We start from the raw sequence: 24,060 nt of genomic DNA, 5'->3' as shown, positions 1-24,060 counted from the left end.
CACTCCATCCAGCCTGTGTGATAGAGTGAGACTCTGTCTCAAAAAAAAAAAAAAAAAAAATCTATAGAGTCAAGTGGAGATTCGAATGGAACAAAACTGACTTGATGCTTACCCTTCTATCATACAGTAAAATGCATTCCAGGTAGATATTCCTCTAAGTGTGAAAGGAAAAACAAGTTCTAGAAGATAACACAGGGAGTATCTTCATGACCTTCGAGTAAGGCAAACATTTCTTAAACAAGACACCAAGAACGCTAGCATAAAGCAAATGACTGCAAAACTGGAAGACATTAAAGCCACAAATGTCTTTTCATCAAAGACCACTAACAGCATGAAAGGGCCAGCCACAGAGTGGGGATACATATGCCTGGCAAAGGGCTCCCATCCAGGACGCCGCTTACCTGTGGCCGCAGCATCGCACGATCCTCAGAAGTAAGTGGATGGCTTTTAATCGTTGATGGCCAGTCTGGCGACAGGCCACGCCCACCAGCCATTCCCAAATTTTTGCCAATGGGAGATGAGGCACAACCCTTTCTTCTGACAACATCTGCTTCAAAATCTCGAATCCTGGCCAACACCCCAAAACACAGATATATAAAGAGATACGTAATAAGTAATATTATTATTAAATAAAGTATAACAATTGTGTACGTTAAGAATTCTACATTTTATAAACTGCTCAAATTTTAATAACTCTGATCATTTAAATTCTGGCTGAAATTAAGGCTTTTGTAAAAAATAACACAGGGGTCATATTTCCAGTTCCTCCTTTTTTCAAAATGCCCTGGCAAATTCTAAGAGAACAAGCATCTTTTTCGGGTCCTGACAGAATGCTTCTCATAGCTGGCCATTCAAGTTTACAACTAGCCAATGAAATCACATTCAGGAGTGACAGGTTGGGGCCTGTGAGACAAATTTGGAAAGTGTGAGAGACAAGTACCTGCTTTGATTTTAACCAAGATCAGTGACATCATGGCACCCACAGCCATGGAGTGTCCCTGGCAGGCAGATGGTGTGAACGCAAAGCCCAGAGCACACACCTGTCTGGAACCGCCCCAGGTGTCCGGCCGTCACGGTGAATTTGTAGCCCCACTCGGTGTTGCTCATGTCGGAGGTGAAGCGGTAATACAGAGTGTCTCCTAGGCACACAAGAATCAGAGGCAGATCAGGAACTGGAGCAACAGGGAATGGCAGCAGTGGTGTTTCGGATGAAAGCTATTAAACCCCTTTCAACATTCTCCAGTAAGTTCCCTTCTCAACATTAAGTTTAAACACTGCCTGTGAAGAACCTATCTAATCGAGTATTTGTTTCACTACCTGGAAGTTCAAAATCTTTCCACTTCTGCTGAGACCCGCTGAAGCTGTGTCGGTCTTGCTGGAAGTCACTACTGCTGGACATGGCTAACTCGTCACAGCCCTCCTCTGTGTTGCACTGAGAGTCGAATTTGATTGAGAGGTAGATGGCACCAGGAATGTGAACTTTATCCTAGGGAGGGTAAATGGAGAACACTTCTGTCAATGCTGCTCACTAGACACTGACTGCAGCTGTCCCATGCCGAGTCCTGTGGCTGGACCCGGGTGCGTGAGAATGAGTGAACCACAGCCCTGGCCTCCAGGAGTGCAGAGTCCAGCTGGGGCGAGGAGCATGCACAGACTACAAATATGGTACAAGGAAGGCACAGCAGGGCAGGCGACACGGGGCCCCAGAGAAGGAGTGTTATGCTGCTGTGAAGAGTGAAGAGGACAGGAGGACCCTGTCAGGAGAAGGCGGGAGTGGGAGGCAAGGTGGACCTGAGTGCATGGGGTGCATTTCAGACAGGGGAACAGCCCTGTGAAGGTCTAGCACGTTCAGGGAATGGCAAGGAGCTTGGCGTGTTTGGAGTAAAGGGTGTGCTACATGGGCACATATGCTTGGGAAGCAGAAACAGGGACAAGACCTGACTCCAGAGAGACTGGCAGGGGTAGACACTGAAGGCCCTGGGCATGAAAATGAGGCACTCAGACTCTGGACAATAGGGGAAACCCTGGAAAGCTTTGGAGAGGCTTGCATGGTGTAGCATCACTGACAGCTGGTGTGGAGCAAGGCTGGGCTGAGGCAAAAGTGAGGAAATCAGAAAGTAGCAGCAAAAGGAACCCCAGAGAAGGGCAACGGGTGTCCAGGGTCAGTGGAGAAGACAAGACCTCTTTGGGGTCGAACCTGGTGGCTGACCACATGTGCCTGTGTGGGACCAAGGGAGTGGGGCTGGAGCCCAGGAACATGACGAGAGAAGAGACTTGGAAGGAAGACAGTCAGGAGGTTATACTTTTAAAAAACACAATCTCGGCTGGCCAATAACCCAGTTCTAAATCGGTTTTCATCATCCACCTTCGCTGCTGCAGGTGCCTTCCACTCAGCAGACGCCTGGGCAACTCCAACATTTGTTTTCTCTCTAACATTTTTAAAAGTGCTAATGGAGGCCAGGTGAGGTGGCTCACGCCTATAATCCCAGCTCTTTGGGAGGCCGAGGCAGGCGGATCACGAGGTCAGGAGATCGAGACCACGGTGAAACCCCGTCTCTACTAAAAATACAAAAAATTAGCCGGGCGTGGTGGCAGGCGCCTTTATTCCCGCTACTAGGGAGGCTGAGGCATGAGAATCACTTGAATTCGGAAGGCGGAGGTTGCAGTGAGCTGAGATCACACCACTGCACTCCAGCCTGGGCGACAGGGTGAGACTCCATCTCAAAAAAAAAGTGCTAAAGGGATATACATGGCCTTAAGTCAATGAGAATAACGGAGGCTGCCCCATTCCTGCCTCATCAAAATGCCTACCTCCCTGCCCAGGCACAAAGTTAAGGATGGAAAAGATGAGACTCTGATTCAGTTGTGGGAAATTTAAAAAGGGGCTGTAGTATCCAAGGTGGGGGCAGATCATTAGGTGGCAGGTGAAGAGTGAGGGTTCAACCTGGACCACATTCAGACTCACTGTCTCACTGTGAAGCCAAGGACTCACTCTCAGGAGCTTGCTGCAGGGAAAGTAAAGCTCTCCTCCAGGGCTAGGTGGCGCATTTTCTTCTATTAAAACAAGAAATGCCCGGAGAAGAGAAGACTTGCTAGTACAGAATCCCTGGCCTCAGGGAGGCAGACTGCAGTTTGTTCATGGAAGCACTTTCTTGGACAGGTCTCTGCTGTCCAGGGGGAGAGAGCCACGGAGGGGGCTGATGAGGTCTCTGCCACTCAGTCCCCCTTATAGGGCCTGCCAGCCCCAGGCCCTACCTCGAAGTTGGTGTTGTTGTTATACGGGTGTTTCGATTCCCTCACTTGCACCTCCATTCCCGGCTCCTCCATGAACTGGCAGGCAGCCAGGGCCATGGTCCCCAGCATGTCCTCTCGGCAGCCCTGGAGCACTTTCTGCAGGATCTGGTGGGAAACAGACAGATAAGGTCAGGGCCTGCTAGTGGCATCAGGAAGAAGGGACAGTTTACTTCAACCCAAGACCCACCCAAACGTGCTGGCATCATCTTAGACCTAGGACGAGCCTCTGTGACTCCACCACCCAAAACCAACTCCACCAGCCACCTCTCACTTGACCAGGCTCTTGCTGTCAGTCAGGACACTGCAGTCCTTTTAGAATGATACTGCTTAGAGGTGGTCTGAAAGAACTAACTGAACCAATCATAAAGGGTCCTGGTCCTTGAAGGAGTCCCCAGCCAAGCAGGTGGATTGGCCTACGGATAAATAATGGCCACACAATGTGATCCATGCCTAGAGTGAGGTGCAGAGTTGGGAGCACTAGGTGGCAAGAACTGGGGGAGGACACGCCTATGCAAGGGCCCAGTAGAGGCAGGGTGGCTCCCTCTGTCCCTTCCGAAAGATAGATATGCTAGAGCAAGCCTGCCAGCACCTGCAGGGCTGTAAGGCCAGGAAAGGACCTTGAGGTCTGGTGGTGGTCTCAGATGGGCAAAGCAAGGCTGAGAGGCCAAATGAACTTCCTCAGGGACTGTGTGTGTGTGTGTGAAGGTGGGTGAGGGACAGGATCAAAAAGGGGCTACCAAATGTGCCTCAAGATTTCTGCACTTGGAAACTGGGAAGATGGTGACAAAGCTTTCTGGTTCAGCTAGAATTCACGCTCAGGGCCCGAGTTCCTCACTAGCCCAATCCTTGGGAGAGGATGCAGTGGCCCTACCTTTGCTGCATTCACACCTGTCAGGGAGCTGCACAGCCACACAGGTAGCCTCGCTCCAGGAAGCACTCACTGGAGGAAGCCTGTGGGGCAGAGGAAGAACCTGGTGGGTGAGCATAAGCTCAGTCTGCATAACTACCTTCTCCCACTCATGCTTTTCTTCCAGCTGCATGAACATATCCAAAATGTAGGTCATATGGGCAGGGCCACTGAGCTCCAGGATGTCCTCGCTCACTGGCACGTGGCTAGGCCACTCGGCGAGCAGGGATGCGAGCACGTGGCGGGCGTACAGGACAGCTGTGGCCTCGTTCACTCGGAAGAGGTAGTCCCGGACAGCCCTCTTACTCTTGCAGTTCAGCTCCTTGTGCAGGAGGGCGGCGCTCTTGCTACGGCGCTGCTTGGCATAGCTCTGCTGCAGTTCGCTCTCTGTGCTGGAGATCAGCTTCTGGGTCACAGGGTTCGATTCAGCAGTGGCTTGGTCGCAGCGTACAGGCCGGGACTGCAAACCCAAGACCACCATTACAGAGGTCTAGCCTTCTTAACAGTGGCGGTATGGGGAGGGGGATGGGGTGCAGACACTTTGGGTCCAAGGTCGGGTGACATACCAAGCATGGCAGGATAATCATGTCTGTATCCACGGCTTTGGCGCTCTGCTCTTCCAGCCTCAGACTCTTGCTGGGCTGCCACCGCTGAGCCAGGGACCGTATCCTTTCATCTGTGGTGAGCTCATCACCATCGAACCTGAAGAAGGGCAGCATAAAGTTGAGTACCAACAGTGTAGAGAGGCCAGAGTTTTAACCTGCACTTAAACTTGTCGGCAATGTTGATCAGAGTTGTTTTTCTGTTAGTATCAATGACATTATCATATTCCGTGTTTTGCCAATTGGATTCACAGCCTTCACTTATTTATGGATACAGAATGCATGTATGCTCTGTGGCAGGGGATGCAAACTCTCCTGCAAAATCCATTCTCCTTTTCTATCTTTCCCATTTTTTAAATTAATTTAAATGTTTTATTTTCATTAAAAAAATTTTTTAAAAAAAAATTTGTTTTTTTAGAGACGACGTGTTGGAGCTATGTTGCCCAGACTGGCCTGGAACTCCTGGGCTCAAGTGATCCTCCTGCCTCAGCCTCCCTAGTAGCTGCGATTACAGGCTCACACCACCATGCCTGGACTCCCCTTCTCTCTTTTTTTTAAAAGACAATTTAACAGAGTTTAACTGAGCAAAGAGTGATCCCCGAATTGGGCAGCTCCTGAATCAGAATGGGTTCAGAGTGACTCCACTGCTGTGGTTGGAGGTTTATGAACAGAAAAAGGAAACTGACACACAGAAAACAGAAGTGAGGTACAGAAACAGCTGGAATGGTTACAGCCTGGTGTTTGCCTTATTTGAACGTAGTCTGAACAGTTGGATGACTTTGGCCGAAACTCGGTGGCGCTTCTCTCTCTCTAAAGCTCCCTGAGTTTTAACAAGAGCCACAGTCACCCAGCTAGAGACATGGTTAACAGCTAGATGTGCTGATGCCCCTGGGTTCTGGGCAGTGCAGGTGAGTGAGGTGGTGTGCCACCTCTGGAGTCTACTGGACTAATGGCACACTCCCTTCTCCACCTCCCCCCTTTCCTCTGGGCTAGAACTGAGAGGTGGGGTGGCCGAGGGAGCCTTCACTCCACAGATGAGAACGCTGGGATTGCTGGGTCCCTCTGTGGAGCAGAGCTGTCACCCACCCCAGACTCTGCCTACCTCTGGACTGTCATGTGAGAGAAAAACAAATTCTATCTGCCCTGATCCATTGTATTTCTGGTTTCTTAGTTACAGCAGCTTAGACTGTACCCTAACTAATGCAACCCTGCTTCATCTCACAAAGGCTTTTAGGCAATATATAAGAAACGAATAAAACAGAAACATGAAATATAAAATAAAAGAAAAATTAAATGAGAATTTACAATGAGTAAGAAATCAAAATTAGGATATGGGGGATGGAGGAGACTAGAATGCAGATATGTAAAGATCTACCCAAATTAAAAAGTTGGGCCCAAAAACTAGCTCTGAACTTCCTCGCCAAGAGAAAGGGAATGTTCTTAATTTTAAAAATCTCTTGAGGAGAAAAAGTTCCTGCTCTGCACTATCTGCTCCCTGGGATTACACGAGAGACATCTTGGTGCCTGCCCAATTTCTGTGTCTATAAAATGAGTTTCCTCTCAGAGGCAGACTACAAACATAAGTTTTAAAGAGGAATCACAGCGCACTTCGAAGATGATCCAGGTAATGTAGCACAGGCCACCTCCCACCTCGCCTTACAAAGGACTAGCAACTGCTTCCCGGCCTGTAGGAGTGTCAATCGATCCAGAAGCCGCTGCCAGGAAGTGCATACCCTCCCGCCCTCACATGTTCTCTCCCTGGCCACACTTCAGCTGCACTGAAATGTCCCTTACCTCTTCTGAACCTCCAGGAAGAAATAATCAGTCTTTTTCATCTGCAGTTCGTATATGGCCCGGAGAATGTGCAGAGGGGCATTGAGGGCATCATGAGCCATCTGGAGGCCAGGGGAGGACGCAGACAAGAACCATTAAAAGTGCTTCAATACAGGATTGATAAACTGCACTCAAAACTGAGAAGACAATATAGCAAAAGCTTCCACAGGTTATGACTGAGGAACATTATATGGGTAGTTTAAAAAGCATATACGATTGTAAGCACTAAAACATGGACTGTAACACCTACATTACGACTGTAACTTCAAAGGAAATTATAAAACACTAAAACCCCAAAGAAATATCCTATCAACAAAATACAATGCTGATAGTAGATATTTACTCACCATATCGTATTCACAGCTAGCGTCTCTATAACCGTTTTACACTCAAGTTTGACAACTAGCACATACACGGGCACTGTATTTTCTTTTGATTTTTTTGACAAAGGGTCTCACTTGGTTGCCCAGGCTGGAGTGCAGTGGTGTGATCATAGCTCATACCACTGAGTACCCAAAAGCGTAGAAAGGCAAGTTTTAACCTGCACTTAAACTTGTCAGCAATGTTGATCAGTGTAGTTTCTCTGTTAGTATCAATGACATTATCATTTTCTGTATTTTGCCAATTGGATTCATAGCTTTCACTTATTCATGGATACAGAAATGCATGTATGCTCTGTGGCAGGGGATGCAAACTCTCCTGCAAAATCTGTAAACTTGAACAGAAGTGATCCTCCTGCCTCAGCCTCCTGGGTAGCCAGGAATACAGGCGCATGCCACCACACCTAGCTAGTCTTATTTTTTGTAGAGGCAGGGTCTTGCTAAGTTACCCAGGGTGGTCTTGAACTCCTGGCCTCAACTGATCTTCCTGCCTCAGCCTCCCAAAGTGCTGGGATTACATGTGTGAGCCACTGTGCCTGGCTGGGATTTGCTTTTTCTGACATTCTACGCTACATTCTGTTAACTCTTCATTTAGTCACGACTTCTGAAGTCCAAGCCCTCATCCTTTTCATATTGTTCTGAGGAAGAATAGATTACCTAGGAAAGGTAACAGTGTATTTCTGAGAAACTATGAGGAAGAAACTATTGTATAGAGTTCATGGATGAGCCTTACGGCTTTAGTAAGCCCTCGAAATTCATGCAAAATTTTACATACATATTTGAATGTGTATTTTAGGGGGAGAGAGGACCTAAAGCTTTTGAGTTTATAACCCAAAATATTAAGAACTATTGCTGTGGGGCTTTTCTGTTCTTCTGGATCAATTCTGCACAACACAGACTGAGTCTTTAGGAAGTGAATTCTCAGGACAGCAGACAGAAGCATTTTCATGTTTAGGCTAAAACATGGCCCGGGCCAAAGAGAAGCCATCCCTCAGAAGCCCCTCCCAAGCCACAAGATGACTCAAGAACACACCAAGAAACAGATTCTGGTGGGCTCATCCAGGCCCTCAAGGGGGTCCAGCTTTTTCTGCTCTGGGTCGCCAGGGCTGCTGACTGGCCGTTCCACCTCTTCCTCTCGGTCCCCTCGCTCATCCAGCTCTAGGTCTCCGTGCTCAGCCAAAGCGTTGATCTCCTTTTTTGAGGAGTACAGCATGATGGATAAAATCTACACAGAAAGAAAATCCGGCTGAATGTGAGCACTTAGTGGGTGGGAAGATGGTACAGTCCTTTAATCATGAAAATATGGGCCTAACTTTTTAAGACATCAGAATTTACTTGAAGAATGTGAAATCAGAAAAGAAACACGAACGTATGTTTAATTATACTTTGTAACTGAAGAAATACTAACTGAACACTATGGAGACCTTTGTGTTTATTAACTTTCCCACAGATGGTATAAACTGCTATCATCCTTTTTAGAACTTCTTTTGGCAAAATGTGAAGAGCTACGAAAATGCTCATATGCTTTCACCTAGCAACTCATCTGTTACGAATAATGTAAAATATACAAAGTTATTTTCATAATATGCTCAGGGAAGCACTAATACCAAAAAAACTGAAAGCCACCTTCATGTATTATATGCAGCCATAAAAAATGTTATGAAAACTACATCAAAACCTAGAAAGAAGCCCACATGCCATCAATTTATTTGAATACGATGCTCATGATGCAGTCTAGATTTACACACGCACCACAAAATGCACAGAAACAAAACGAGAAGGAGAAAATATACAAAATGCTAATGGCAGCTGTGTTTGGGATGGAGTTTGGAGATTTTTTTTTTCTTTTATAAAGTTTTCTGCAATGTGGTTCTCATAATAAAAAATTTTAATTTAAAATATTCTCTAAGAATAAAAGTTCAAATACTCCCCAAATTACCCATTAATATGTTTTAGCACATTTTCCTTAAACTTAACCAAATCCTCTCCTGGCAACTGAGAGCTGTTTCTGCAGGTTCCAGCCTCTGCTGGGCTGTGAATGGCCGCTCACTCCCTCCTGTGCGGCGGCACTGGGCCGTGAATGACCGCTCACTCCCTCCTGTGCAGCGGCAGCCTTTCCTGGGCCGTGAATGGCTGCTCACTCCCTCCTATGCGGCAGCAGCCTTTCCTGGGCTGAAAGCTGGCACTGGGCATAGAAAGTCCACAGGGAACCACAGTAGTTCTGCTAAGAAAACTCTAAGGTCTACGGGGAACAGTAATAAAATTACAATGATCAACTAAAATCTTACATACAAATAAACATAAGTGAGGACAAATTTAGAGGCTGATTTTGGCTGAAAGCAACTTTAAAGGGAAATAGTAATTCAAGGGTATACTTTATTACCACGATACAATGGTTAATCATGTGTTTCCATAAAATGCTTCTCTTTCACTGTTCTTTGAACAAACATTAAATTCATTTTCCCTGACAGGGGTAGACAGGTGTCATAATCCCTATTTCCAAAAGGGAATATAGAAGCAAGGGAGTTTTCAACACTGTACTAAATGAGTGTGCACAGGGCAGAAGCAGCTGGAACTCGCTGACGCTTCTAACTCCTAGGCCAGTACATCTGCACCAGGAAAGAGGAGCAGGAGTCCCTCTCGTCTCTTACTTCCAGGTCCCGGAGGAGCCACGTTTTACTAAAGCCAGTCCCTTTGCTGCACTTTTTCACCAGCAACTTCAGCAAATCCGTCTGAAGGAAGGTAGCATGGGTCTCCTCAAAACCGTGAGCCTGCCAAGCAGAAAAAGAATGATCTGTGACTGCCTTGGAGTGAAGAAGGTACAACCTTAGCTATAACTCAGTCTGTTCATTCACTCTTTCTTTCTTTCATTCATTCATTCATTCATTCAACACATACTTTTGAATGAAGCCTATTTTATGTCACACCCCCCTGCTCTAACTTCCAAGAGCTGTCTGGTGCTCTTTAGGCTAAAATCCAAGCCTCTGATCCTGGCTGACAAAGACCTACAAGGTCCGTGCCTGCTTCTCTGGCTGCGCCCCCCTCTTTCCTGCATTATTCTAAAGCCTGGGAGGTGTTCTTTCTGCTCCTTGACAACCACGCTTGTTCCACTTTGAGGCCTGGAGCTTGCTACTCGCTCTGCGTGGAATGCTCTGTCCAGTTTTCCCAAAGCTGACTCCTTATCTATCAGTTCAAATTTTACTAGAGAAAGGCTTTTTTTGACCCATAGCAGTTTTTCTTGCAGGCCCCCTGTTGTCTCTCTTGCCGGTCAGACCACAAGCTCCAGGAGAGCAGGGACCTTCTTTCTGGCTCCAACACTACATACTCAGTTCCATCTGGCCCTTGGTGCTCAGCAAATATTTGCTGAATGAAGGATTCAAAGACAGAAATGATTGCTGCCCTTAGGGAGTTTATTTTCCCTTTCCTACTATAATGTAAGCAATGGAAACAGTAGCACATTGTGATAAATGTCATGAACTAAAGAAACAGCAGGCTGGGCACCATGGCTCATGCCTGTAACCCCAGCACTTCCAGAGGTGGAGGTGGAAAGATGGCTCAAGGTCAAGAGTTCAAGACCTGCCTGGGAAACATAGCAAGACCCTGTCTCTACAAAAAAAAAAAAAAAAAAAATTAACTGGGCACGATAGTGCATGTCTGTGGTTAGTCCCAGCTACTTGGGAGGCTGAGGCAAGAGGACCCCTTGAACCAAAGCATTTGAGGCTGCAGTGAGCCGTGATCACAGGTCTATACTCCAGCCTGGGCAACAGAGCGAGACCCTGTCTCAAACAAAGAAATGCCAGAGAAAACCCACAAACAAATCAACCAAACAACAAAAGAAACAGCAGATGAATGGTCTCAATTCTACAACTACAAACTCCCAGGGCTGGATCAGAGCTGAAATGCCACTGAGTCCAGCTCTTGTGGTGTTGAGTGCCCTCCATGACCTCCCTATCAGTGCTTCCACTAAACAGCCTTCAACTGAGCTCCTCCTTTCATGGATATCTCTGTTGGGAAGATGATCCTAAAAGTGAGCTGTCATATATTTCCTTGAAAGATCATTCCTCCCAATCACTGCCTCTCAGGTATCGGAAATTCTCGTAAGTCAGCTGCTCAACTCCATGCCAAATATTGCCCAACTTTTTTTTTTTTTTTTTTTTTGAGATGGAGTCTCACTCTGTCACCCAGGCTGGAGTGCAATGGCATGATCTAGGCTCACAACAACCTCTGCCTCCCGGGTTCAAGTGGTTCTCATGCCTCAGCCTCCCAAGTAGCTGGGATTACAGGTGCGTACCACCACACCTGGCTAATTTTTTGTATTTTTAGTAGAGATGGAATTTTGCCACGTTGCCCAGGCTGGTCTTGAACTCCTGAGCTCAGGCAATCCGCCTGCCTTGGCCTCCCAAAGTGCCAGGATTACTGCTGTGGGCCATCGTGCCCGGCCATCGCCCAGCTTTTCAACTTGTCTACCTCCTTCCACTCCAATTGTCAAACCTGTTGCTCATCCCCTGGGATGCTAGCACCCTCTAATCTTCCCTTCATCGTCTATGATGAAGCACAGGAGGTGTCATTTAGAGAGGAAAGTGAGAAACTTTTCAGTTAATTTTTCTTCTCATCTGACAAAGTTGTGTTCCCATGAAGTATTAGCATCAGATTCCTTGAAACAATGGAAAGACAGAGAAGCCAACTATCAGGAAAACTGTATTTCCTCTTTGAAGTTATCTGTGCGCAAAGCCCACGCGTTTCTAAAAATAATCAAGATCCTATGGTTTACCATCCATCAAAATCAGATGGCATTTCCTCCTAGTTAATCCCCATGCAGATGTCAAATTATAGCCAGGTCCACTGCCAACTGGAGAAGCTCACCATTACCTTTAGTGTTTTATACAATCCTTTGAGGGCCAGGGACAGGACCCAAGTTGCTTCCACTGCCTCGGGACAATGGCTGTCCATGCTGCTTTGCAGAAGGTGACTGGCGATAAAGGCAAAGTGCTGGGAGTATTGGCTCAGCTGGGCCTGAGAGTCACCACATTCTTGTCCTCCTCCCTTCTGGACCAGCTGGTAGTCCTTCACTGAAGGGTGACATCAGACAGAAAAAGAAAGACACAAAAAGTACAGTTCATGCTTCCGGCAGCTATTTCTTCCATAGTAACATGCCTTACTAAAGTAGGGACTGCAGAAACACAAATCTCCCGGGCTCAGTCTTAGCCAATAAAGCCAGCTTGCAGGTAAACACAAAAATAATAATGGCTACCTATCCATCAAGCAACTGAGTGGGACAATTTGCATTCTTACTATTGTGCATAAGCAGGCCATCTCCACAGGTGTTAACAAAAGTTCTTAAAGATAGCATATATGAGGCCGGGCGTGGTGGCTCATGCCTGTAATCCTAGCACTTTGGGAGGCCAAGGTGGGTGGATCACTTGAGGTCAGGAGTTCAAGACTAGCTTGGTCCGCATGGCAAAACCCTGTCTAAAAATACAAAAATTAGCTAGATGTGGTGGCACATGCTTGTGATCCCAGCTACTCAGGAGACTGAGGCAGGAGAATCACTTGAACCCGGGAGGTGGAGGTTGCGGTGAGCCAAGATCGTGCCATTGCATTCCAGCCTGGGCGACAGAGCCAGACTCCGTCTCAAAAAAAAAAAAAAAAAAAAAAATAGTACACATGAGATTTCCATTTCCAAACAAGACAGAACAAGAGAGACTGGATTTACTCTCCCACCTTAAACAACCAGAACACTGAAAAAACATGAAACAATAGCTTGCAAATATTGGGCAAAAGGTAGTATATAGGACTATGATCCCTGAGAGAAGGGATATAAACTAGATCAGCCCTCCAATAGCACCAGCTATCTGCAGACGATTTCCAAGCTGCAAAGTGGGAAGCAAACATCCAGGCAGAATCCAGCAGTCTCAATGAATTAAAGAAACAGAGATCAGAGTTCAGGGAGGTCAAGACAGCTAGAATGTACAGGGCAGAATATCAGAGCAGGGAGATGCAGAGAGAGAGGGGTGGGTTGGGGAGAGCTCTCCAGAGATCCAGAGTCACTCACGAGTCTGTGGCTGCATGCTGACCTGCACATTTCTGTGAAAGGAAACTACCTGGGGCAGGAGAAAGAGCTACAGTAGACAGAACAATTCCTGGAGCTCACAGAGAGCTGGGAATATTTTGTCTTTCCAACAGTGAGAGTGGAAGTATCCTGGTGGAGATGGAGGGGGCAGAAAAAATATTTGAATACATAATGGTCAAAAATTTTCCAAATTTGATGAAAACTGTAAATCTAAGGAGCTCAATAAGCACCTAAGCAGAAGAAACATAAAGAAAATCATGTCAAGGCACATGCATAATTGAATTGCTAAAAATATAGCCAGAGGAAAAAGAGACATTACAAAAATGTAGCAAAAGAAGAATGACAGCAGACTTTATCCCAGAATCTACACAAGCCAGAAGACAACAGACCAACATCTTCTTTTTTTTGACATGGAGTTTTTGCTCTTGTCACCCAGGCTGGAGTCCAATGACGTGATCTTGGCTGACTGCAACCTCCACCTCCCAGGTTCAAGTGATTCTCCTGCCTTGGCCTCCCAACTAGCTGGGATTACAGGTGTCCACCACCACGCCCAGATATTTTTGTATTTTTAGCAGAGATGGGGTTTTACCATGCTGGCCAGGCTGGTCTCAAACTCCTGACCTCAGGTTATCCGCCTGCCTCGGCCTCCCAAAGTGCTGGGATTACAGGCATGAGCCACTGTGCCTGGCCTTTTTTTTTTTTTTTTTTAAGAGACAGGCTCTTGCTCTATCACCTAGGCTAGAGTGCAGTAGCATGATCATAGCTCACTGCAGCCTTGATCTCCCGGGCTCAAGTGATCCTCCTGCCTCTGCATCCAAAGCAGCTTGGATTACAGGTGTGTGTCACCACACCTGGCTTTCTAAAAAATTATTTTTAGTAGAGATGGGGTCTAGCTATGCTGCCCAGGCTGGCCCCAAACTCCTGGCCTCATCATCATTTATTTATTTATTTTTGTAGAGAGAGAATTTTGCTATGTTGCCCAGGTTGATCTCAAACTCCTATCCTCCAGTCATCTTCCCACCTCACTCAGCCTCTCAGAGTGCTGGGTTATTTTGTTTTTCTTAACGATTTCATTTTATTTCCAGTATTGGCTCTTTAAGTTTATCTTTTTGAGTTTTGTTGTGGTTGCTCTAGGGTTTACAGTAGTGTACCTTCAAATAATTTCTTAAATGTTGTTCTAGGGTTTACACTGAACGCCTTTAACTTATCATAGTCTACCTTCAGATAATATTATACCATTTCTTGCGATAGTTTACTGAGAATGATGTTTTCCAGTTTCATCCATGTCCCTACAAAGGACACGAACTCATCATTTTTTATGGCTGCATAGTATTCCATGGTGTATATGTGCCACATTTTCTTAATCCAGTCTATCGTTGTTGGACATTTGGGTTGGTTCCAACTCTTTGCTATTGTGAATAGTGCCGCAATAAACATACGTGTGCATGTGTCTTTATAGCAGCATGATTTATAGTCCTTTGGGTATATACCCAGTAATGGGATGGCTGGGTCAAATGGTATTTCTAGTTCGAGATCCCTGAGGAATCGCCACACTGACTTCCACAATGGTTGAACTAGTTTACAATCCCACCAACAGTGTAAAAGTGTTCCTATTTCTCCACATCCTCTCCAGCACCTGTTGTTTCCTGATTTTTTAATGATGGCCATTCTAACTGGTGTGAGATGGTATCTCACTGTGGTTTTGATTTGCATTTCTCTGATGGCATTTCTCTGATGGCCAGTGAACTATCGCAAGGACAAAAAACCAAACACCGCATGTTCTCACTCATAGTGGGATTGAACAATGAATCATGACAAGGAACATACACTCGGGATGTTGTGGGGGGGGGGGGGGGACAGCATTAGGAATACACTAATGCTAAATACGATTAATGGTGCAGAATCAACATGACAGATACATATTAAAAACTCAATTGCACATTACCTAAAACTAAATATAAAAAAAAAAAAAATATTATACAATTTCACATATAGTGTCAGAACATTACAACATTTTCGACTCCATTCTTTGTGCTGTTACACATTTTACTTCTATATGACATAAATCTCACAATACATTACATTTTTTTGCTTCAAAAAGTGAGATACTGGCCAGGCATGGTGGTTCACACCTGTAATCCCAGCAATTTGGGAGGCCAAGGCAGGCAGATCACCTGAGTCAGAAGTTCAAGACCAGCCTGGCCAATATGGCAAAACCCTATCTCTACTAAAAATACAAAAATTAGCTGGATGTAGTGGCAGGTGCCTGTAATCCCAGCTACTCGGGAGGCTGAGGCAGGAGAATCGCTTGAACCCAGGAGGTGGAGGCTGCAGTGAGGCGAGATCATACCACTGTACTCCAGCCTGGGTGATGGAGTAAGACTCTGTCTCCAAAAAAAAAAAAAAAAAAAAAATTCCTAAATTCAACCATCTAGATAACTGCAATAAATGTAAATGGTCTAAACACATCAATTAAAAGACAGGGATTATCAGATTGGATTTTTTAAAAAAAGACAAGAAATCCACTTTAAATGTAAAGGCACAGGCAGGTTAAAGTGAAAAGATGTGAAACCCATGGATATGAAGGGCCAAGAGTATTTTTGATTTGAGGTTGGCTGAGCCTCTGGATGCAAAACCCACAGATATGAACGGCCAACTATAAGGGACTCATCCACGAATTTTGCTATCTGTGGGGAGTCCTGGAACCAATCCTCTGAGGATACTAAAGGATGACTATTCTATGCGAATGCTATTTTTAAAAATGCAAGAGAGGCTATATAAATATTAGATTTCAGAATGAGGAATAGCATTAGGGATAAAAAAGGGACATTTCATAAGAAAAAGAGAAACATACAATTACAGTTAGAAACTTCTATAGTCCTCTTTCAGGAATTGTTAGAACACATAGATAAAACATCAGTAAGGGCACAGAAGACTTGAATAACATTATCCATTGACTTGACCTAATTAACATCTATAGGATACTCCACCAACAACATAATACACTTTCTTTTTCTTCAAGTGTACATGGAAACAGACCTAATTTTGGACAATAAAACAAATTGTAACAATATTCATAATAGGACTGAACTAATTAAAAATATGCTCTCTGATCACAAGGGAATTAAACCTGAAATCAACAACCAAATGATAACTGGATATCCCCCAAATATTAAGAAACTAAATATCAAACTTTTAAATAATCCACAGAGCAAAGAAAAAAAAATCACAAGATAAATTAGAAAATATATTGTGACCTAAATGAAAATGATATTCCCCTATATCATAAAAAAAATTGTGAGATATTCCTACTGAATCCAAGGGACACCAAAAAAGAAAAAAAATAGTGGATGTGGCTAAAGTCATACTTAAAAGGAAATGTACAACATTAAAATTCTTCTATTGCCAAGGAAGAAAGGTCTCAAATCAGTGATAACTCCTACCTTAAGAAACCTGTAATCCCAGCACTTTGGGAGGCTGAGGCGGGTGGGATCACTGAGGTCAGGAGTTCAAGACCAGCCTGACCAACATGGTAAACCCTGTGTCTACTAAAAATACAAAAATTAGCCAGGCACGGTGGCATGTGCCTGTAATCTCAGCTACTCAGGAGGCTAAGGCAGGAGAATCACTTGAACCCAGGAGGCAAAGGTTGCAGTGAGCTGAGATCGTGCCACTGCACTGTAGCCTGGGCAACAAGAGCAAAACTCCATCTCAAAAAAAAAAAGAAAAAAAAAAAAGAAAGAAACCAGAAAAGCAGCCAGGTATGGGTAACTCATGCCTGCTATCCCAGCACTTTGGGAGGCTAAGGCAGGAGGATCACTTGAGCCCAGCAGTTTGAGATCAGCCTGGGCAACCTGGTGACATCCTGTCTATTAAAAAAAAAAAAGAAACTGGAAAAGCAGTAACAACACATTAAACACAAAGCCAGAAGAAATAAGGAAATTTATCTGGGCAGTAATCAAAGAAACAGCAAACAGAAATAAAAGAAAATTGAATGAAACCAAAGTTGGTCCTTTGAAAAGATCAAATAACTTGATAAATCTCTGGCTAGACTATCTAGGAAACAAAAAGAGAAGACATAAATTGCCACAATCAGAAAATAAGAGAAGACGGCTAATATCCCAATATGCCAGGCTGAGAGAAATTAAAGAAACCTAAATTTATTCTCTAAATAAACTGAACGATGTACCATGCACTCAATATAGACAGTCTCTGACTTACAATGGTTCAACATAATGATTTTTCAACCTTTATAATGGGTTTATCAGGACATAACCCCATTACAGACTAAGGAACATCTGTTTGGTTAAGATATCATCCCAAATGAATCTATAGATTCAATGCAATGCCAATCAAAATCCCAGAAGGCCATATACTTTTTTGAGACAGGGTCTTGCTCTGTTGCCCAGGCTATAGTGGAGATCATGGCTCACTGCAGGTGATCCTCCCATATCAGCCTCCCAAGTAGCTGGGACTACAGCATGCCACCACACCTGGCTACTTATTTTATTTTATGTAGTGATGGGGGTATCTACAAAGTGCTGGGATTTCAGGTGTGAGCCACTGCGCCTGGCTCCTGCAGGCTCTTTTATAGAAACTGATAGAAACTCTTTTATAGAAGCTGATTCTAAAATTTACACAGAAAGGCAAAGAAACTAGAAGTCAAAATAATTCTGAAAAAGAGCAAAGCTGAAACACCTGATTTCAAAATTTTATACAAATTTAAAATAGTCTGGCCAGATGTGGTTGCTCATGCCTGTAATCCCAGCACTATGGGAGGCCGAGGCAGGTGGATTGCTTGAGGTCGGGAGTTTGAGACCAGCCTGGCCAACATGGTGAAACCCCATCTCTACTAAAAATACAAACGTTAGGCTAGGCGCAGTGGCTCATGCGTATAATCCCAGCACTTTGGAAGGCCGAGGCAGGCAGATCACCTGAGGTCAGGAGTTTGAGACCAGCCTGGCCAATAGGGTGAAATCTCATCTCTACTAAAAATACAAAAAATTAGCCAAGCGTGGTGGTACGTGCCTGTAATCCCAAATACTTGGAAGGCTGAGGCAGGAGAATTGCTGGAACCCCGGAGGCGGAGGTTGCAGTGAGCCGAGATCGTGTCACCGCACTCCAGCCTGGGCAACAGAGTGAGACTTGGTCTCAAAAAAAATAAAATAAATAAATAAATTTACAATAGTAAAAAAAGTATAATACTAAAGTAAGGACATACAGATTAATGAAACATAATAGAATCCATAAATACACAGATACATGTGTGTCAATTTTCAACAAGATTCCAAGATAATTGGATGGAGAAAGGATGGCTTGTTCAACAAATGGTCCTGGATCAACTGGATGTTCATATGCAAAAGAAAAGATCTTAGACATTTACATACAGGAAAACAGCACAGACACTGCCTAATGCTGACGCTTAGTAAAAATGCAGACTGCTTCACGAGCAGAACTGGGAATGTAATGGGTAGATACTCCAGATTGCCTGGGGCTTGGCAAACTAAGTCAAAAGGGCATTTGTGATGTAATACTTTCAATGTTATACTTATAAAACAAAATGGAAAGTTACATGAATGCCAATACAATTATTTTAAGTGCAGCCACCTGACTCCATGTAGTCACCTGACTCCATAATGTTTAAATTACCCACAGAAAGCAAATGATACCAGCAAATGGAGAAATTACATGTTTAGAACCTATACATCTAGCCAACCAAAAAACACAGAGCCATATACACAAAAAGACAGCATGGAAAGGGGCCTTTGAAATTCTCCCAATTCAACACATCATTTCAGAGATAAGGAAAAAGCAGCTCGGGGAGCTATAACTTGCTCTTAAAAAAAAAATCACACGCAGGCCAAGAGCCAAGGTAATTTCATTGATTTTAGGGTATGCAGCGATTAAGCATTTTTCTTCCATTCTTAGAAAAAAATAATTACGCATGGTACCTGTTTTCCTCTTCCGAGTTTTGACATCAACAATCACAGCCCTGTTCTTCTCAGTAAAGTGCTTCAAGATGATCACATTATGGGGTTCATTGGCATTATCCATATACACGCAGCGGGTTCCCACACAGAGGACCTAGAACATGGTAGACAGACAGAGAAAGGCAACTCAAACATGGAGACAAGAAAGAATTCTTAGGCATACGCCCAGCCGCCTTTGATTGTGCCTCTGATTTCAACAAGCACACAAGGATAGGGATCTTCCTATCTCTAAGTCCAAAGAGTCTGGCACAGGCTGGCACAGAATTGGTTTAAGTCCTTGCTGGATGAGGCCATGTTTTTACAGCCCCCTTTGTCCTGATCAGTTGAGGGACATGAAGATGAGAAATAAGGTCAAGATGAATGCCAAAATGAAAGACAATTTTCTTTGTAATTTGATATATTACAGTTACCTATTATTCAAAGCCAACTACTGGCTAATAAATGAGTCAAATGTTTAACTGTTAAAAATGCAAGTTGAATAAACCATCCATAATCTTGACAATACTTCAATACTGTGAAAGCAAGGTGTACAGGCAAAGGAAAAAGCTTCCAAAGAGATCTATGCCTATATATCCAGAAGCCACAGAGGCTTTGGTGTGTACAGTGAAGACTGGAAGGGGTGACCAGGCCCTCAGGCCTTCAGAGTGTGGTACCTGGGGGAAGCCAACCAGCACGAGCAGGGTGAAGATGTTGGTGTGCTTCAGCTGGAATGGCAGCTGCTTGATGCAGTGGTCTGTGAAGGTGGCAATGACATCACGCCACAGTGGGGCACTGTTCAGTGACCGCAGGATCTCTGCCATGGAGCATGCCCAGTCCAAGCCCACCCGGCTGGAAGGCAAGAGGCTCCATTAGGGGCAGTACACAGGGCTCCAAACTCAACTCATCAGAGCTCACTACACTCCAAAGCAGACCCAGAGGCCTTCAAAGAGCCATTCAATAACTAGCTTAAAAACTACCAGAATGACGCTTTTCGTATAATGGTGAGCAGAAAAGCAAACAAAATCAAGACTTGTTACTTATATACTCACCCTACGGTTATGTTTCCAAAAATCTCTATAAAAGTCACCTATGTGTGTGCAAATGCACACTCATATTCAAACACAGAAGAAAAACTTAGAAGAAAATGTAGTGAGATAGCACCAGATGTATTAAAATGGTACAAGTCAGGGTGACTTTTTTCCTTCTTTTATTATTATTATTTTTTTGAGATGGAGTCTTGCTCTGTCGCCCAGGCTGGAGTGTAATGGCATGATCTCCGCTGACTGTAACCTCTGCCTCCTGAGTTCAAGCGATTCTCATGCCTCAGCTTCCAGAGTAGCTGGGATTACAGGCACAGGCCACCATGCCTGGCTAATTTTCTTTGTATTTTTAGTAGAGACAGGGTTTCACTATGTTGGCCAGGCTGGTCTCGAACTCCTGACCTTGTGATCCAGCCGCCTCAGCCTCCCAAAGTGCTGGGATTACTGATGTGAGCCACCGTGCCCAGCTTATTCCTTCATTTCTGTTTTCCAAATTTGGTGTTGTGGTTATGTTACTTTTATAATGAAAATAGATTTATTTGCTTCAACCTCAAGGTCCACACTTACTGCTCGTAAAAAACAGAATATGCCTCATTAGAGAGTTGAATCAGCAGCCAGTGTCGAGACTGCTCAGCTGTTTTAATGTTGGTGTTAAGCAGTTTTAATGTGGGTTGACAGCATTGCTCATGAACCTAATTCTATTTCCACAAAACTCTCAGACAACAGAAGTGTAGCACACTGAAATTAATCAACAGCCAGAACTTCAACTTAAACAAATAAACACCAAGGTGGGATAGAGGGCAGGTGGTTAGAGGAGCGAGGACCAAGGCTACCTGTCCAGACACACAGCTCCCAGGCTAAAGAGCAGGTGGGTGGTTTTCCAGCCATCTGGCACAATGGAACTGTCCCCTGCAGCAAACAGGTTGTGTTTGGCTGAGAGGACTTTGATCACTGCGGCATCTACCTCTGCTGGCAAAAGACGGATAATTAACTGGCCGAGAAGACCCAGGGTGAGATGGTAGGTTTCATTCAGGTGGCCTGCGTTTGAGATGACAACCTGAAACATGAGTGGAAGGACATGCTCCAGGTCTATCAGGGGAACTGTGGGGCCCTGCCAAGAGAGGGAGAGAAATCTGTTCAGTACAAAACCCACATAACCAAACCTGCTAAATATTATACCTCCCTCCTACCTTATTTACAACTGGCCTAGTGCTAATGGAATCATGCTGTGGCTTTCATAAATGCCGTAAGTATAATCACTTACAAAATAAACATCCTCAGGTCTCATCTTACAATCCTACTTCTAATATTTCTTTACCCTGAAAAAGAAACTTAAAATGCTTGGTTTCCTCCTCACCTTTCAAAATGTCCACTGTAAAATAATTTAAATAATTCAGAAACACGCAAGGGTTAAAGCTCCCCTAAATCCCCTCCCCACAACCATGGCCAGGTGATAACAACTGTTAAGTTTGATGAATAGTCTTTCAACCTTTTTCTATGCATATTTACACATGATATATATAAAATAGGCCGGGCGTAGTGACTCACACCTGTAATCCCAGCACTTTGGGAGGCCAAGGCAGGAGAGTCACTTGAGCCCAGGAGTTCAAGACGAGCCTGGGCAACGTAGTGAGACCATGTATCTACAAAAAATTAGCCAGGCATGGTGGTACGCGCCTGTAGTCCCAGCTACTTGGGAGGCTGAGGTGAAAGGATTGCTTGAACCCAGGAGGTGGAGGCTGCAGTGAGCCATGGTCATGCCAACTGCACTCTTGCCTGAGCGACAGAGCGAGACTCCGTTTCAAAAAACAAACGTGTGTGTGTGTGTGTGTGTGTGTGTGTGTATATGTATATGTAAAATAAATTTAAAATTTTAAATAGTTGTTTTTCTTTCTTTAAATAGTGTCTTGCAACTTATTAATACTTTGTTTCCAGTTCTTCGTTATTATAAAAACCATTCAGCTAAACGGCCTGGTACAAACATTTCTATACTTATACCATTTGTTATTTTCCACAGGAAAAAAATGCACAAAATTGAAGAAAGCTTTTACAATGTCTGAGCTGTTATCCTCAGTGTGATTCAAGAGGGCACTATATCCATAGTATGAAAACAAAGCAATCAAAGAACAAAGAGTTCCTGGAAATAAAAAGTGATTCTCAAGAAGGCATCTTTCTGACACAGCAGCCTGGTAGGGGTGTCACAGTCCAAGAAGAACTCAGAAGGCATCTAGGCAGGGGGTTGGTCTGGTGGAGGCCACACGGTGTCAGAACCCAAGCAGGGTATGCAATTTCCATGAAGAAGGCCTGGCAGGGGAGTCGGCACAGGTGGGTGAGGAAGTCACCCAAGCCCAGGAATGCCCAGGCCTTTGGAGTTGGAGCTTGGGCTCCGAGTGGGGTGAGGAGGGCAAAAACGCAGAAGGGCAGCCTGATGTGAGTGTCTGAACCTAAGTGGAGAGGTGAGGGCATCTGCGTGGGGAGTTCAGCCTCACACAGGGGCTCAGAGTCCAAACAGCATAAGCAGAGTGTTGCCACTGAGTAGCAGCCTGTTGTGGGTGAGGGTGGTCTCACCGCAAGGGGGCAACCTGGATTAGAGAGACAGACCCAAGTGTGGCGGGGAGGTATCCATGTCAAGAGTCCACTGTAATCCCAGCACTTTGGGAGGCTGAGGCAGGTGGATCACCTGAGGTCAGGAGTTCGAGGCCAGCCTGGCCAACATGGTGAAACCCTGTCTCTACTAAAAATATAAAAATTAGCCAGGTGTAATGGTGAGCGCCTGTAATTCCAGCTACTCAGGAGGCTGAGGCAGGAGAATCGCTTGAACCGGGGAGGCAGAGGTTGCAGCAAGCCGAGACTGCACCATTGCACTATAGCCTGGGTGATGGAGCGAGACTCTCTCTCTCAAACAAACAAACAAAAAAAGAGTTGAAACAAGGAGAGGACACCTCAAAAGAAGAATAGCAGCAGAGATGGGAGACTGATCCAGTAGGTAATTATATGAAGGATGATGGGATCCAGGATTCTCACTGTTAAAGACTGGATTCTTTAAATTAGGGTTTCTCAACCTCAGTGCTACTGAAATTTAGGTCTGATAATTCTCATGTGTGTGGGGGGTGAGTGGCACCTGTGCATTTAAAAATGTTTTAGCAGCATCCCTATAGTCGAGACTCCACCAGAATTCCAGGAGCATTCCCTGAGTTGTGACAAGTCAAAAATGTCTCCAGGCATTGTCAAATAGCCAAACTGGATATCTTCAGTTTGAGAATCACTGCTCTAAGGCCGGGCGTGGTGGCTCACGCCTGTAATCCCAGCACTTTGGGGGGCCGAGGTGGGTGGATCACCTGAGGTTAGGAGTTCAAGACCAGCCTGGCCAACATGGTGAAACCTCATCTCTACTAAAAATACAAAAATTAGCCGGGCGTGGTGGCACATGCCTGTAATCCCAGCTACTAGGAAGGCTGAGGCAGAAGAATCACTTGAACCCAGGAGGCAGAGGTTGCAGTGAGCAGAGATCGCACCACTGCACACCAGCCTGGGAGACAAGAGTGAAACTCCCTCTTCAAAAAAAAAAAGAGAATCACTGCTCTAAATAAATATATAGAGTACACATACACACACACACACTCTCTCTCTCTCTCTCCCCCCCCACCCCGCACCCCGCACCCCCGCACTGGGAAGACTTGGGAGCAGTGACACCCTGTTAGCAATGAACCCATCTAGTGCTCAAGCCATTTCTAAATACTATCCTCTACCAAAAGGAATGAAGTCACCTTAGAGAAATGGCTGATTCTAGGGCTAGCGGAGGGAGAACTTAAGAAGTGCCTGAAATGATGGGGATATGTCAAAAGGACACAGAAGTCAGCCTGAATGGGTTCCCACTGGTCAAAATAATTAATTAGAATAACGGAGTAAAACAGGAAACCGTGAACTCATACTGATATAACTAAATAAATTGCTTGATGAGAAAC

At 44.8% G+C, this 24,060-nt stretch overlaps 1 protein-coding gene across 4 annotated transcripts in view; it reads right to left on the bottom strand.

The window, feature by feature from the left end:
• ZZEF1 (zinc finger ZZ-type and EF-hand domain containing 1) overlaps positions 1-24,060 on the bottom strand; it is a 136,151-nt gene that overhangs the window by 8,541 nt on the left and 103,550 nt on the right. Inside the window, exons 40-52 of one of the 4 annotated variants that reach the window (XR_004026947.1) lie at positions 20,929-21,206; positions 19,730-19,904; positions 19,038-19,170; positions 11,886-12,085; positions 9,668-9,787; positions 8,050-8,241; positions 6,598-6,698; positions 4,768-4,903; positions 4,508-4,661; positions 3,256-3,399; positions 1,318-1,486; positions 1,041-1,139; positions 402-567 (exon numbers count right to left, since the gene is read on the bottom strand). Coding sequence is in view for 3 of the 4 variants with exons in the window: in XM_030799531.1 (XP_030655391.1) it covers positions 402-567; positions 1,041-1,139; positions 1,318-1,486; positions 3,256-3,399; positions 4,302-4,661; positions 4,768-4,903; positions 6,598-6,698; positions 8,050-8,241; positions 9,668-9,787; positions 11,886-12,085; positions 19,038-19,170; positions 19,730-19,904; positions 20,929-21,206 (2,273 nt within the window). In the remaining variant the exon portion in view is untranslated. Of the gene's footprint in view, positions 1-401; positions 568-1,040; positions 1,140-1,317; positions 1,487-3,255; positions 3,400-4,301; positions 4,662-4,767; positions 4,904-6,597; positions 6,699-8,049; positions 8,242-9,667; positions 9,788-11,529; positions 11,671-11,885; positions 12,086-19,037; positions 19,171-19,729; positions 19,905-20,928; positions 21,207-24,060 lie in introns of those variants that run through there. The other 3 variants (XM_030799531.1, XM_030799532.1, XM_030799533.1) reach the window with 3 other exon arrangements.

The sequence above is a fragment of the Nomascus leucogenys genome, chromosome 19, assembly GCF_006542625.1.
Source record: "Nomascus leucogenys isolate Asia chromosome 19, Asia_NLE_v1, whole genome shotgun sequence".
Classification (NCBI taxonomy): Eukaryota; Metazoa; Chordata; class Mammalia; order Primates; family Hylobatidae; genus Nomascus; species Nomascus leucogenys.
This window is presented reverse-complemented; position numbering and strand designations above follow the sequence as displayed.